The sequence below is a fragment of the Neltuma alba genome, unplaced genomic scaffold, assembly GCF_004799145.2.
Source record: "Neltuma alba isolate B1F8T4 unplaced genomic scaffold, ASM479914v2 tig00000130_pilon, whole genome shotgun sequence".
Lineage (NCBI taxonomy): Eukaryota > Viridiplantae > Streptophyta > Magnoliopsida > Fabales > Fabaceae > Neltuma > Neltuma alba.
In genome coordinates, this window is record NW_021631929.1 from 86,022 (window position 1) to 102,589 (window position 16,568).

General features: G+C 30.2%; 2 protein-coding genes across 2 annotated transcripts; both read left to right on the forward strand.

The window, feature by feature from the left end:
• The first annotated feature begins 959 nt into the window (after nucleotides 1-959).
• LOC114748968 (vacuolar iron transporter homolog 4-like) lies at nucleotides 960-1,804 on the forward strand. The gene has a single exon (XM_028937463.1). The coding sequence runs from the start codon at nucleotides 1,016-1,018 to the stop codon at nucleotides 1,682-1,684; it is 669 nt and encodes a 222-aa protein (XP_028793296.1). The 5' UTR covers nucleotides 960-1,015; the 3' UTR covers nucleotides 1,685-1,804.
• Nucleotides 1,805-13,364: 11,560 nt separating this feature from the next.
• Nucleotides 13,365-13,923, forward strand: LOC114747740 (vacuolar iron transporter homolog 4). Its single transcript, XM_028936114.1, has one exon. The coding sequence runs from the start codon at nucleotides 13,468-13,470 to the stop codon at nucleotides 13,921-13,923; it is 456 nt and encodes a 151-aa protein (XP_028791947.1). The 5' UTR covers nucleotides 13,365-13,467.
• The last annotated feature ends 2,645 nt before the right edge of the window (nucleotides 13,924-16,568 follow it).

Sequence of the window (16,568 nt, forward strand, 5' to 3'; positions counted from 1 at the left end):
CATTAAAAATATTGCTTTCCTTTTTAAAAATTAAAAAGGTGAAAGCGAAAAAAAGCAAAAGAATACCGACCAAAAAAAAAGACATTTGTCGAATATTCTGTTCACATGATCATATCCATTTAGTGCCGGTCTTATATACAAGCAACTTTTCTTGGTCTGAAGTGTAATGTACTCTTTTTATTTTTATCCCCATGAAATATACTTCTTTATACCGTCTTTAATTTTTATTATAAGAACCCACTAATTAATTCACACATACTAACAAAATTAGTTAAAAACAATAAATTTGTCATGAAATTCAAGTTATTTTCAATATTACTCTTATTAATCTTACTATTCTCATGGGAAAAAAATACTTAATACTCATTGAAATTATTAAAATGTAGGGTCCATATAATAAGGACAAGAAAGAGTAGTACTTATCAGTTATCACACATTTTCTCTCACTCAGTATATTTAAAAAATAAATCGCAGTTCTAACACATATATTATTTTTAACTAATATTTTAATTTACACAATTTAATTAGTTGTTGCTACTTGCTAATATATACAAGACCGAATATTATATAATTAGGAAAATCCAAAGTCCAAACACGCACACGGACACGGGGGACACGCCCAGTTCAGGGACGTAAAAACCGCGGGAATTTTCCTTTCGGTTATCGAAGACTCAGATGAGGTGGCACATAAATTATTTAAAAATAAAAAATGGAAAACTTTAGTATATAAAAGGCACAAAAATTAACTGCTATGGACGAACTAAATTCTTTTATATCCTTCCGAATGGGTAAGAATAAATGATATTCTTCCGCGTCTACCATTACTACCCCTTTCTTTTGTTCAATTTCCACATAAATCCCTCAGTTAGTCAGTTTCTTTCCATGTCTATAAGTAGCTTCTTATGGTGGCGTGTGTCCCCCACGCACTCTCTCTTCTTCAAAAACCTCACTCACTCACTCAATTTCTTCCTTATTATTATTTTAAAAAAAAAAAAAACATTACCATCCTTTGATTATGGCCGATCATAATAAGCTCTGCCAAATCGCTCCATCCTCTTCTCCGAACACTTCAAAAGACGCCATTTCCGACATTGAAGCACCTCATAGAAACCTTGAAGATGATCATCTGCAACATGAAAACGACGTCGTTGACTACACCCAAAGAGCCCAGTGGCTTCGAGCTGCCGTTCTCGGAGCCAACGACGGCTTGCTCTCCACTGCGTCTCTCATGATGGGAGTCGGAGCTGTTCGGAAGGACGTCAAGACAATGATCCTCACCGGAGTTGCAGGTCTGTTTGCCGGAGCGTGTAGTATGGCGATCGGGGAATTTGTGTCAGTGTACTCGCAGTATGATATGGAGGTAGCTCAGTTGAAGAGAGAAGGAAAAGAGGTGAACAAAGCAAAGTTACCGAATCCATTTTATGCGGCGGCTGCCTCGGCAGTTGCGTTTGCCGTGGGCGCGGTGGTGCCGCTGCTTGGGGCGGCGTTTGTAAAAGAGTACAGGGTCAGGTTGGTGGTTGTGGGGGGTGTGGTGAGCCTGGCCTTGCTGGGGTTCGGAGTGTTGAGTGCTGTGTTGGGGAAGGCTCCGGTGGTGAAGTCGTCTTGTAGGGTTTTGATTGGAGGGTGGCTCGCCATGGGAATCACTTTTGGCCTAACAAAGTCTGTGGATTCCATTGGTGTTTGATCATCTCTGTGGTCTGGAACTTTCAGTTTTTGAAGACAAAGGCAAACACGAAAGAGAAGATAGATATAGAATAATTAATATGCCTTTTCACAAAGTAATTAGATGATTTAGGTCTATACATATCTATGTTGGTACGTACTTATTTGTAGAATATTGCGATAAGTATGTCCACACGACGGTAGCTTATTAGACAGCTAGAAGCGCAATATTGACAGTGGTATATAATTTAAACATTTTTCGTATACTCCTTTGATTTTAAATCTAGAAGTTAGATAACTAATTTATAAATATTAAAATAATTAGTTAATAAGTCAGCTATTTATATCAAATGGGTGTTATTTTCTTAAAACATCGCATTTAATCATTATCCGTTAATAGAAAGCTCCTTTATCAAATGAATCTATGGATAGCTCTGGAAAAAAATTTTAAAATTTTAGAGGTAATGAATTGACATTTTTACTAATTAGATTATTCAACATACAGATTTTGATGGTGGTGGTTAAAAACAAAAAAAATTTATTATTAATTTTGCAATTACTTAAAGAGAGATTATTATCAATAATTGAATCTGCAACTATTCTCATGTTTTAAAAAGGAAAATCATAAGGTAGAAGACACGTAAGTTTGAATATAAAGTGAGCACTACAAAAAGGAGGAATAAATAAAACTAAGCGATAGTGAGACCAAAGTAAAAGTTTCACCCTAAATTCTCTCAGGATCCTACAGGAGGAAAATAATTGAAAATATTAAAATAAAAATTGATGAGTTCAATAATTTAAATAATCCAACCGAAATGTATACGAGTAATGACATGAGCAGAAAATACATTTAATTACCATCAATGTTTGGGCCCCTCACAAGACAGGCGCTGCATTATTCAAGGGGATTAAAAGCTTGTTTGGAATAACTTATAAGTATTTTTTAATCATGATTTATGAAATATGATACGAGTATGTGAGAGGAGTTTTATTTCAATTTATGTAAAACATGTTTATAAACACTTAAATAAACTAACCCAAACGAGCACTAAGACTTATCATTACTAACATAAATGTTTTTCGAAAAGCTCACAGTTGGGCACACCCAAAAAATAATACCGATATTTATGTAGTACTCCTCCGGTCCTTAATATAAGATCTATTTAACTAATTTGATTAGATTAAAAAAGTTAGGTAAGTTAGTTAATTATAAAAAATATGACATGTTTTTCCTAAAACACCAGAATCATTTTTCTTAATATCCTTCCTTCTTCTTTTACTTGATTATGCTTGAGAAAGTATCAATATGAGTAATTTAGGAAAAACTGATAAATATGAGAAATAGGTATCATATTTAGGACTAAAATTAACTTAACAATTAGATCCTATATTAAGTACCAGAGGAGTATTAGTACATTTCAGTTTTGATATGAACTCTATCCATTCAGTACCCGTGAAATTGTAAATTATCTTAAGCTATATTCAGTTATTTTTTCAATGTAATATACAGCACGAACTCAGGGTGTACTACTAAATTTGATGTGCCTATTTTGTGAAGATGAAATTATAAGCATTATATTTTTTACAAAGGGCAAAATAATATTAAATAAAATGAGAGTTTATAAGATTTATGTTATACTACCTCCTGTCCTTAATATAAAACCTTGTTTAACTTTTATTTTGGTTCTAAATATAAGACCCAAATTCACTTTGTCTCTCATATTTATGTATTTTTTTGCCAAATTAATCCTTCTAACAATGGTAATTCTAACCAATACACTTGATTAGTAAGGATATTTGAGGAAGGATAACACCTATTTGTTACAAATAACTAACTTAGCTTCTTTCTTTAATCTCCTCAAATTAGTCAACTATCTCTTATAATTAAGACCGGAGGTAGTACATAGCACCAAATTAAGGAAACAGGCCGGTGTCAAGTACAAAAATGAATAGAATAATAAAAGTCTGAAGGTGAAGTGATCCTGATTGTAGTAATTGAAAATGTTTGGGTAACAGGACAAGTACAAAAATCTTTGGCATATATAAAAAATACTACCTCCTATCCTAAATATAAGACCCATTTTATAGTGTAAATTACACTATAAAATGATTTACACTACAAAATGGGTCTTATATTTAGGATCAGAGGAGTAATATGTTTTTGTTAATATTGAGAGAATCTGAATTCTCTGGAGCAAAAATCCTGATTCAAATGAACTGTTATGGTAGTTATAACCTCTTGAACACGCCAGGTGTTAGTTTGCTTTATTATCCATACATATTTTTTTTATAATTAAAAATATAATAATTATTTTGATAAATTTTTCTTTTATGTTGTTTTTGGTTCATTCCCTTTCGTATATAGCATACGAAACATATTTATCTCATTCTGTCAAACCCCAGTGTTCTTATTCTTATCCCATTATGATTCACATACACAAAAAAATATTCCACAATCTAATGAAACAGATCATCATGTCACATTTGCTTATAGAAAAGTTTAGTGATTATTTTGGAATGAGAGTTATTGGAATTGGAATCCATGATGTGGCGTGTTTGGTTGGCTCCTTAAAAGATTATTCCATTCTCATTTGCGACGTTTCCGTATATAATTCCAGAGGGTGATGATTTTCATTTCCTTCGATGAAGTGAAGGGATGTGTCGTAAGTGCTCACGTGGGATTTGTGTGTAAAATTCCGATCTTGCCCTTCGCTCTTTTGTTATTTCCTCCAACGAATATATATATTCGATCTCCTTTAATTTGTCCTCCCTTTATGCATCCTCACATCCATTTCAACGCTCCAAGAGAAGACGTTCACAAAATCGTGTGTAAAGTGTAAACATACAGTTTAGGCACACCAATATATATTGCCTTTTTATTTTTTTAAATAAATATACGTAAATGCATATAAACATATGGAATCGTAGTCTAAATTTTTATTTACTTTAGAAGTTACTAAATTATAAGGCTTATTTTGAGTCATGTTGAGATGATATATAGGTCTTTAAAATATGTAGTCATGTTGAGATGACATATATACCTCTTTAAACTATATAAGGTTGATATATATAATTTCACTGGAACTTAAAACTCACACACACATATATAATTCACCCATGTTATCAAAAGAGACCTATCATTTTACACTTCTCGGGGCAGCGTTTATAAAAGAGCACAAGGTGAGGTTGGTGGCGGTGAAGGGTGTGGTAAGCCTGGCCTTTTTGGGGTTTGGCGTGGTGAGTGCAGTTTTGGGGAAAGCAACTGTGATTGAAGGGTGGCTAGCCGTGGGAATTACCCCTGGCTTAAACAAAACGTGTGGATTTAACTGGGATTTGATGACGATGATGATATATATATATATATATATAGTTTTTAGTGGCTAATATAGACTTTAGTTCTTCAAGTTTGTTCTAATTTTAGTTTTGGTCCCTCAAATTTCAAGTCATACGTATTGGTCCCTCAAATTTCAAACCATAGGTTTTGGTCTTTCGAGTTTCTTTTCATTTAAAACATTAGTCTCTATAGTCTAATAAAAACTTGGATCATTTTGCCTCTTGAGGGACCAAAACTTATGGTTTTAAATTTAACGGACCAAAACCAAAATGAGGGCAAACTTGAGAAACCAAAAATTATATTAACCTTAGTTTTTAGTTTACAGCTTTTTTACAATTTCTAATTAGATCTATATATTCCTCTGGTTCTATTTATAAAGCAGAAATAGAAAACATTTTTTGGTCCTATTTATAAACACTGAGAGAATTTTTTTCATGGATGTATAATTTTATCCTTCATTTATTATTGTGTTAACTTTATTTATACAAGGTTTAATGTATATTAAATAGGGATAAAGTTAGAAAGTTATTAAAATTTAAATGAGAGTTAATGAAGTTTAATGTTTTCTTTAATCTGTGTGTAATATGTTGGAAATGATTTATAAATAAGATCAAATGAGCGTGTGTGTGCGCGCATGTTGGTTTGTGCGTGCGTGCGTGCATGTTTGTAGCTAGCTTAGAACTAGCTTTCAGGTATTGGGTATTGGAGGGATCTTAATTATTCCCTTCCTCTCGTTTTATAAGTAACAACTATCATTTTTTTCTTGTCTTTAAATATAATCTCATTTGTCAAACAATCATCTCTCTCTTTTATAATTCGTTTTATTATAATAATTTTTTATTCTCTTTCTCATATTCTCCTCCCATAAATAAGGGTATTTTAGAGAAATTTTTTTTTAATTTTTACACATTTATTGTTTTTATCTATATGATTGAGTTCAATGTTGCTTATAAAAAAAGAGACGGATGGAATAATTAAGAATATTTCATATTTGTTACTCTTTTATTACTACTGCTGCTTTCAGGAAAATTATGGTTTAAATAGTTTCCAATATATATTTGTAGGCCAAGAAACAATTTATATGTGTCTGTATGAAACCAAACACCTATATACAATTGGGGAAAAAAAAAAAAGGGGCCTACTGTGGATACTTTTGATTTTAAAGAAGGGATATGATAAAATTTTAAATTAATTAATATTTTTGCGGTATGCTTCAATAAATATAGTTGAAAATAAAAATACGAGCTTTGAGAAGAGATTAAGTACCTATTTGTCATCATGTTTAAAACAACTTATAGGCATATTTTACGGAAATCGAGACAATTCTTGTTACATATATACTTATCTTATATTTTATAAATTATGATTGAAAGCTGTTTATAAACTATCTCAGACCCTTCTTTCTAGGAGTGGAACAAAGATTTAAAAAAAACAAGTTCCTAGTTCAGACCAACTATTCGTGCCAAGGTCAGTTTTCAAGAAAACCATTAAGATCTTCAAACCAGGTAATAATCTTTCTCGTGTGAATCTAAGGGGTTCTTTGGAAAATCATAGAAGTGCTTTAAAAAGTACTGTTTTCTAAGTTGAGGTAAGTCTTTTCATATATTTATTTCATATACCATAAAATTAGTTTTAAAATTATTATTTCGTTTCTATCCAAATACCCTCTAAAATTACGTGGGAGTTATGATTGGCCGCTTTTTGACCTGTGTGCAAACTAATGTTTTGAGTATCTTTTTTCCCTCTCTTGTATCTAAATTTAATAATTATTTTTTCGATATTGACTTCGAGGTTTCTCAAATAGTGTTATTATACTTAGCTTTTTTAACTTGAATTCCCTTCATTGAAATATACAGAAAATTTGGGACGGGTTTACGGCAGTGTTTGAGGTATATTTAAAACATTAAACCAAATTTTTGGCATAATTTCTTGGTTCAAAATCTTATTTTCTTCCAGGGGAAAAATTAACACTGTTAATTTACATTAAAAAATGGGGAAAAAATAAGATTGGTAATAATCATCTCGAGCAATCTTCGCGGTGCAGTCATCCAAAACAATGTCTTGCTTTTTTTTTTTTTTTTTTGCTAGAAAAAAGTTTGGATAAGTTAAGTTCCAGAAGTTTAGTAGGGTCACAGCATAACTTTAGGTTTAGAGAACATTTATAAAAATATTTACAAATTACCTATTAACAAGGTCTTTACATCAGCAGCAAAACTCGAACATCAATGGCTAGGGGGAAAAAAGCAAGACATATGTTAACTAGTCCTTACTTTTGTTTTGACCAAAATCCCAAACTATAACTTATTATATCTTTGAACAAATTAAATAATAGAAAATATTTGAAGAAGAAATTTGACGTGGGCACCCCCGTTTTTTCAAAAAGACAATACATAGTAATTTTGGAAAGCATTTTCCTCCATAAATATTTTTTCCACTTTGGAGAAAAAGCTTTGCACAAATATAAATGTAGTCCTCATGCCTCTTTTTCTCCTTCATTTCTTCTCCTTAATTATTTTCTTTTATATTAAAATTATTTCAGAAAAATTATTTCTCTTTTATGTTTTCTTTTTTTTATAGTGACATTTTAGGTAGGAATTCGAGTTTAACCCAAACTAAGAACATGACGCGTTTAAATGACTCCTCCTAAATAATATTAATATTATACCCTTATGCATTAATCTAGGTATTGGACACCCATTCTAAAATGCCTGTCCAAGCTCCACGACCCTATGGGTGAGTGGATGCGGTTTCCTGACACACTTTTCTTTCCATTTAAATAAAGAATCAAGTAGTCAACTCTTTAATATTTGGCTTACTTTACTTCCAAGCAGGCAACAATTCACTAGTTAATCTTTGAGCTCTTCTATTGACGAAAAATATATCAACCTAATAAAACTTGAATCATTGGAAATAATTATAATCTGAAGATACTTGTGTAATGTAAAATTTATAAATCTGAGCCATGACATATAATATTCCCGCATGAACAAATTGTTGCTTTGCTTTGCTATTCACTTTGATTCTAAATATAAAAACTAATTGACTAATCAAAATTTTAATTAATTGATAAAGAAACAAAAAGGTACAAATTGATTGAAAATTGAACATCATGATTGCATTTGTATTAAGAAACTTTGGAATAATCAGGAAAATTAGGGAATAAATAAAGAAAATCACACGAATATCAGAATTAATTAAAATCATTTTAAATTTTTTTTAAAAAAAATTTAAGCAATTAGTTTGAGGCACTGAAATTGGAAATTAAATTTAAAAATAATGCTTTTTAAATGTGTGTGTAGCATAATTATAATTTTTTCACATAACTTTTGATCAATATTAGTTTTTCCGATATAATATATGTGTGTGTGTAGCATTAAAATTCCTAGAAATATAATCAAAACTATAAATTCCTTTATCCTTGTGAAAAACTTTCCGCCTAATTTTGGAGGAGAACAAAATGACATTAAATTCGCATCCTGGGCTGCAAAGTGAAAGCAAATCGTTTGAACCTTTTTCTTTCTTTTCTCCTTATTGAAAGGTACACAGTATTGTTCAAGTGGTCAAGAAACCCAATCAACAGACGTAAGGCAAAAGCACCGGTGGGCACCCTGAAAATAATTGTCATTAAACTTAATCGATCCATAGAATACCAATCAATTATTAGCAAATTCAAACAGAGAGGTAGTTTTTAGCACATCATGGGCTCTACCAAAAAGGAAGGACATTTTAATTTACATTAATTACTGCCATTTGAACTCCTAGTTTCACAACTATCCTCGTTGTATTGCAACCCAAAAAGGTAATTTACAACAACTTAATACTCCTCCGATCCTAAATAGAAGACCTTTATACACACTAGTATAAAAATCTTATATTTAGGACTGGACAAGTATAAAATATCTTCCGTAACTAAGATATTTTAAAATCTCAAAAATGAATTTTTGCAACCTGAAAATAGAAAATATTTATTTAAAGGGTACTTATATTGTAATTTAAAATGTTGGATTAAAATATTTTTAAGGTTTTAATTACATATATACAAATCTTATACATTATAAATTATTTATGTGTTTTCTAGTCCCAAAAAAAATCATAAGAGAAAACGAGCTATTTTGAAGGCTAAAATAATTAATTTTTCTTTTTAATTAAATAGGGCCATTCTGGTCATTCAACAACAATCACAAATTTCTAATGAGGCCTCATTACGTAATTAGAAATTTATTAAAAGTGTAGGTCTTTCTGAATTGGATTTAATTAGATTCTTCTTTGGGGGAGGGGGTGTTTACAATGAGATATGTGGTGTGTTCATAGCGTTTTCTAGAAGCCCCATGTCGCCAAATATGAAAAAGAGGGGTGGGGCATGTTGCAAAGATTTTGTTTAGCCACTGGTTTTTTTCCTTGAAAAACATATAAAAAATGATAAAAAAGAGCTGGAAATCACAAAATGTCAAACAACGAATGTCAACAAAAAAATTACTGTTATTTACAAATTCAATATTGTCAATATTAAATAAAATATTTATTACCAAACCTGATTTGAGATTTTAATTTTCAGCTTTTTTTTGTCATTTTTTCAAAAATAAATTGGGTTTGGTTGGATCGATTTCATTGTTGACCAGTTTAGCTAATTTTTAACTAGTTCTCTCCAAACCTGACTGTGATTTGGATTGGATCAAAAGCCAAACCCAATTGACTAAGAGCTTGTTTGGCAACACATTATGTCATGCCAAAGTAACTTTGGGAGAATGACAAAAAAAGACTATAAAAATTGCAAAATCTCAAATCAAATATTTTCACAAAAGTGTGTTGTTATTTGCAATTTAATTGTTGTCAAAACATATTAAAAGTGTTGTCACACATCTTGCTCTGAGATTTTGCAATTTTCAGGACTTTTTTTTGGTTATTCTCCCATTAACTTTTCTATTATAAAATACCACTTTGACCTAACATGTGGTGTTGGAATAATTTCAGAGAAAATAAGTTTTCTAGCAAAAAAGTCAAGTTAAAATTGAAATTATTTTTTCTTGTTTTAAACTTTTTTTATATTATTTTAATTTTTCTGAAACTGAGTTTTCAATGTGTCATATAAATAAATTTTTACCAAACTGAAAATTTTATAAACTTTTTATTCCAATATGAATCACATCACACTATTACATCAATTTCAACTTGTAAAAATCAGTTAAAATAAAAGTCACTTTTACCAACGTAAATCCAAATTCACAGATCTGATTTGATTTTTAAAACCATACTCTTAATAAATAGATAGTTATTAATGACAATATAAGTATAATAAATATACCATGTGTGTCTACTTTTTCCCCACACTGAATCTATTTCTAGTTATATCTTACCAAACTCTAATAATGGCCGTTGAAATAATTAAATTCGTTCTTCACTCAAAAAGAAATAATTAAATTCGTTATATATGAGTGCAATTAATCTTTCAGTTGAAATTATCAATTGCCAACTATATTCTTGTAACAGCTCACATAATTTACCATATATCAAATAAAAATATTTCAATATTTCATAAGTATTCCTCCAAACAAATCTTTGAAATAATTTAAATAAAATAAAACATTAAAATTTCATGATCATGACAAATAAAATATAACATAATATGTGCCTAAGAATCTCAGAAGCCTTCATAGCTTACTCTATTGGTATCTTCTCTTGATTTCTACTAAATTATTCTCCTGAAAATATTAATATAAAGGATAAGATTTAACGTCTCAATAGCTACTAAAATTCTAACCTATGCAGGCAAGTCTTAATAAAAATTCAATCATACGTACATATCTTTGTGTGTAGATATGAGGGATTTTTACATTCAACTCAATTTTACTTTTAATTCAACAATATATCAATCTCAATTTCCAATATATCCAAAAGTAATGCAATATGCAGTCTCCTTTATATCATCGTCCATCCTTATACCACTGACTCGAGTCATAAGCTAAGGCATAGTCTAAAAGAAATTGATCCATTTTACTGAAGGCATAGTCTAAAAGAAATTGATCCATTTTACTGAATTATTCTAAACTCACCAATACTTAAGATATATTCAGTTAAAAATATAGAGTTCAAGTTCGGACTATAACTTCCTCCTTTAGAAATGAAAATAAGGAAGTGTCACATATTTTATAGTTCCAATGAATTTTTGACCAAAGAAAAACATGAAAAGAAGAGCCCTAGCAAGTGTTATTTACTATATACCGAGTAATAACAACATACCACGTCATAATTGTATATCCATTCGTATCTTCTTCTCTTCTTAGCCTAACAATAAAATGTTATATCAAAATACATCCAAAAATATATTATTATTCGAAATAAGAACAATAAAATTTTAGTACAATCTAACGGTATAGTTCTAAATATGATAATTTAATTAATGATAATTTATAGCAATAATCTTGAATTAAATAAAATAAAAATTAAATTTATTAAAACTCCATTTATTTGAAAACTCAACATATACACACACATTAAATTTAGTATAATGTAATTGGATCAAAAAATATTTATCCACAATAATATAATATTATAATCACACACAGTTTATATGTACATGAAAGAATTTTCAGAATTACTTGTTACTCTTTAGCTTACAAATAATGACAATGATTATTCCAAAATTTTCAACAAGTGTCTACAAAATTACACATAAATATTTATTAATATATGACTCAAAACTATTCTAGAATTATCCTAAAATTCTAAGACTATCCTCTAAATTAAAATTATACAAATATGTTAACTCTCACATCTAACTATTTATAATAGATACAATATTATTTGCAAATCAAAATTTTCATATGATAAGATTTAAATTTTATAACTTAAATGAATATATATTTAGTACCCAAAATTCGAATCTCATGTTAAAATCTCAATTATTTAATTCTAGTCTCATTTAAATTTTTTCACAACCTAAACAACTCCTTTGAATTATAAATAAATTTCTATTTCATTTCATTTTCATAAAATTCTCAATTTATAATTTAAGTCTCCAACTTAAAATTTCTTTAATAATATATCTTTAACTTATTCAATATTCAAACCGATTGAAAACATCAATAATGTATTAAATAACTCCAAATAAATTATTCAACTTAAATTTAATTCGTATAAACATTCTACATGTCCTGAATAATAAATTTTTCAACTAAAATCTTAATTTAAAATTCTTGGAACAACCAATGAACAGATATAAACCAATTAAAATTTATTAATAATTTATCTTTAAATTTCTATATGATCATATATTAGCAAAACTCATTACTTACTCTATACCCAAATCGTAAAATTTTCTCTAAATATTATAATAACACTACTAATATAAAACACTAAATATATAAGAAATATAAATGAAGATAATTTGATAAAAAGAAGTATTTTGTGTATCTAAATGATCCTCAAACCTTGTCTTATGATTTAAAATGACTGAAACCGGCCACTGCAACTCTTTGCTTCTCCCTCACTCTCTCTTTCTCTGCCTCTCGCTCTCTATTTCTTTCTCTCTGCACGCGTGAAAACATTAAATTCCCCTCCTCATTTTCTTGCCTAATACCCCCCTTCCATCCTTTTTTATCATATCACCCCTCCTCTCATTTATCTCTTTCTAACCACGCATCTCTCTAATTTCTACTTCTTCGTAAAGATCCCCACATTTTCCACCGAATTAGGCGGAAAAGGTGGTTTTATTTTTTTAAAAAAATTAGGATAATAATAATTTTTAATTATTATATTAATTTTTTAAAAAAAAACTTAGTATGTTACAATTTCTATGTACATACAAATATCAACTTACCAATTAACGGACAATAGTTTCGTACTCGTCCATCAACTTGGATCGCAGAATCAAATGATTTTAAGAGTACAAATACGATAAGCAATCTCTCGACCAAAACGACTGTTCGTCTTTTGAAGAAATAATAAACAAAGCAATATAGAAAAGACAACATTGGATGTGGTCGTGGTTATTAATTTAATTCCAAGTGTGAACGCATAAGATTCCACCATCCCATCACTACTTCTTTCCATATTCTCTTTTCCAGCTTCCTCTTTCTTTCTTAATTTCTTTCGTTTTTTCCACGTAAGCCCTACTTTTTCTCTGCTATAAATAGGATCTTCCCAAGGCGTGTGTCTTCCACATTCCATATATCCAAATCTCATTAATTCACTGCCTTCTTCTTCTTCTTCTTCAATACACAAAAATCTAGCTAGCTAGCTTAGCTTCCATGGCAGATCACAAGCCAAGCCAAATCACACCAGCTTCTCCCAGCGAATCTCCCCCAAAGAACCCTTCAAAAACATTCATTTTCGACATAGAATCACACCAAGAAAACCCTCATGATGATCACCGGAAAGATGAGGTTGAGGTGGTTGATTATGCCCAAAGAGCTCAATGGCTTCGAGCCGCCGTCCTCGGAGCCAACGACGGCTTGCTCTCGACGGCTTCACTCATGATGGGTATCGGAGCCGTTAGGAAGGACGTCAAGACGATGCTCCTCACCGGAGTTGCTGGCATGGTCGCCGGAGCTTGTAGCATGGCAATAGGAGAGTTTGTGTCGGTGTACTCACAGTATGACATCGAGGTAGCTCAGTTGAAGAGGGAAGGCAAAGAGGTAAACAAAGCCGAGTTGCCGAACCCGTTTTATGCTGCGGTGGCCTCTGCGGTGGCCTTCGCTGTGGGCGCGGTGGTGCCACTGCTCGGGGCGGCGTTCGTTAAAGATTACAAGGTGAGGTTAGGGGTGGTTGTGGCTGTTGTGAGCCTTGCGTTGTTGGTATTCGGAGTTCTAGGCGCAGTTTTGGGAAAAGCTCCGATGGTAAAGTCATCTTTGAGGGTTTTATTTGGAGGTTGGGTGGCCATGGCAATCACTTTTGGCTTAACAAAGTCTGTGGGTTCCATGGGGCTTTGATCACACATATCTTATTTTTAATATTGTTTTAAAAAGCTTTTGATTTTTCTTGTTCAAGTTAAAAAGTAACTGCAACCTATATACATGATGTAATTTTAATTAGGTTGATGGTTTCACTGAAGTGATCAGATAAAAATTGTACTTTAATTTTCATTCCTTCTCTATTTGCTGTTATTTTAGGGTTTCACAGATTCTGAAATTCCATACTATATGCTTGATCTTTAATTTTAATGTGAAGTTTTTGTCACATGCCCCTTATTTCTTCCTTTCTTTCTTTTATCTTTTTTCCGCCTTTTTTGCATGGGTCGTGTTATTAACATTCACATATAGTTATTATATTATTGGCTTTTGACTAAATAATCTCAATACCAACCTATATATATGATGTAATTTTAGCTTGAATGTTTCACTAAAGTGATCAGATAGATAAAAATTGTATTTTAACTTTGATTCCTTCTCTATTTGCTGTTATTTTATGGTTTCACAGATTCTGTAATTCCATACTATATGCTTGGTCTTTCCTTTTAATGCGCAGTTTTTGTCATACGCCCACTTTTTTTTTTTTACATATATACACGTGTGTGTGTGTGTGTGTGTTTGTGTGTGTGTGTGTGTGTGTGTGAAACACATAAAAATGCGCGTGTTCATAGTGATTTGAGATTATTATGGAGTATCTATAAGCGTTACTTTTAAAAGAATTAGTAATCGCGACTTAAGTATGAGATTTCAAGTTTAAATTAGTGTAATAGAAAAAATTAATTAAGTCTGATTACAATGTTTAATTTTAACTTAATAATAGTGAATATGGTATAAATATATATTAAAAAGGTAGAGATCAGTAGATCACTATGAACTAGAATGACCCAGTGAATCACCAATTATAATTGTGAAGCTATTATTCCTTAATCACGATGGTTTATATTTTTCTCATAGGCAGCATGAACCTATAATAGATTAAATATACTTCTTTATGCGAGTATAACCTATAGCCAACTACAAATTCTTCATTCATCATTTTCAGTGTACTATTGAAATCTTTCTCTCTGTTTTTTTTTTTTTATATGCATGCAGTGCTGAAATTTAATTAAGAGGCCTGTGTTAGTCACAATTATTATTATTATTTTTTTAAATTTTGGCTTGAGCATTAGATTTGCTGGTACCTCCATTTTAAAACAATTGCATGTCAGCTTAAACAGTGAAATTAAGGGAAAAAAAACATTAAATAGTCTAGTTTTAGTGAAATCCTGAAACTTTTAATAATGTAAAACCAACATTTCAAAGTGACTATACTATTTCTTCATCAGCTAAGGTTGACATGATAATTTAGCGTTTCAAGGAAATTCAAAACAGCTTATATATATATATATATATATATATATTAAAACCTTGATTAAATATTTGTCTGTTTCTTTCTTTACAAGAAGGGAATCCCATAAAATGGAGATATAAAGTTAAGAAACAAAAAGAAAGGCAAAAATAATAAAGTGATTCCACATATTATTATTCTACAGCAAATTAATATTCTTTGCGTTAGTGCTGTAACGTCTGAATAAAGTGCAAAGGGCTCTATTATGTACAAACTATTCGTGCAAGGATGAATGAAAAGGACACTATATTTCAAATTTATTTTATTAATTCACTCACAAAATTTGGTAAACAACTAGCGTTGATCACTTCTAATAAGCTTTTTTGTTTTTTTGTTTTGGTTATAATTGCTTTGATCACTTTCAATGATAATTGCTTTCCCTAAAGTGGGTTTATCTTGTCAAGTGAGATTGTAAAACTTTGATAATGCATAAATATGTTAGTAATATTTAAAGATTATCTGGAACTATATTAGTAATATTCAGCGATCTTTCATCTTGGTAAAAACCAGAGCTTTGTGCACACAAAGATTTAATGAAGAATTATTACGAGGTTTTAAGGGGGAAAAAAGGTAATAATTAAAATTTTTTAATGATTAGTAGCTAATAAGAACTTATATCATTTACATCAAAAAAAAAAAGAGAACTTATATCATTTTCTGTTATGAAACTTATTATTGTATACTGCTTAGTTATTATTGGACTTTTTAATTATTACATTCTTTTATTAATTAAGATCTTGTAATAATTCTACCCATATTTAAAAGAAGTAACAGAGATGTTAAATTATTGAACTTTGATAAATGTTAGTTTTCATATTAATTATGTATGAGAGAGCTTACAGAACAAGTTTAGAAAAAGCAGTAGTAATTTATGAAAAACACTGGTAATTCCTTTATATAAATTAAACACGATAATAAGTTTTTTCCAAAATGTACGGTAAATCTCTTGCAAGTTGCAATTAAACGGAATCCCTATCTTATGCACTTTTTTTCAGAAAATATTATAGTAACTGTTATTATCATGTTATAATAAAAGATGAAAATATTGTAACGAAAGAAAAGTGAAAGTACTTTACTGATAAAACCAAATTTCAAAAATTGACCAAAAAAACCTATAATTCAGCCGCAAATTCTTATTTATTATAATATGTTTCTTCATTAGTCCTTGAGTTCATCAATTGGGCATTTTCGAGAATTTGCAATTAATATAAAATTTTCAGAATCTTAGTGCTCAGATATAATTTTTGCTAGTGCGCAAAGTGGAGTTCCATTATGACCG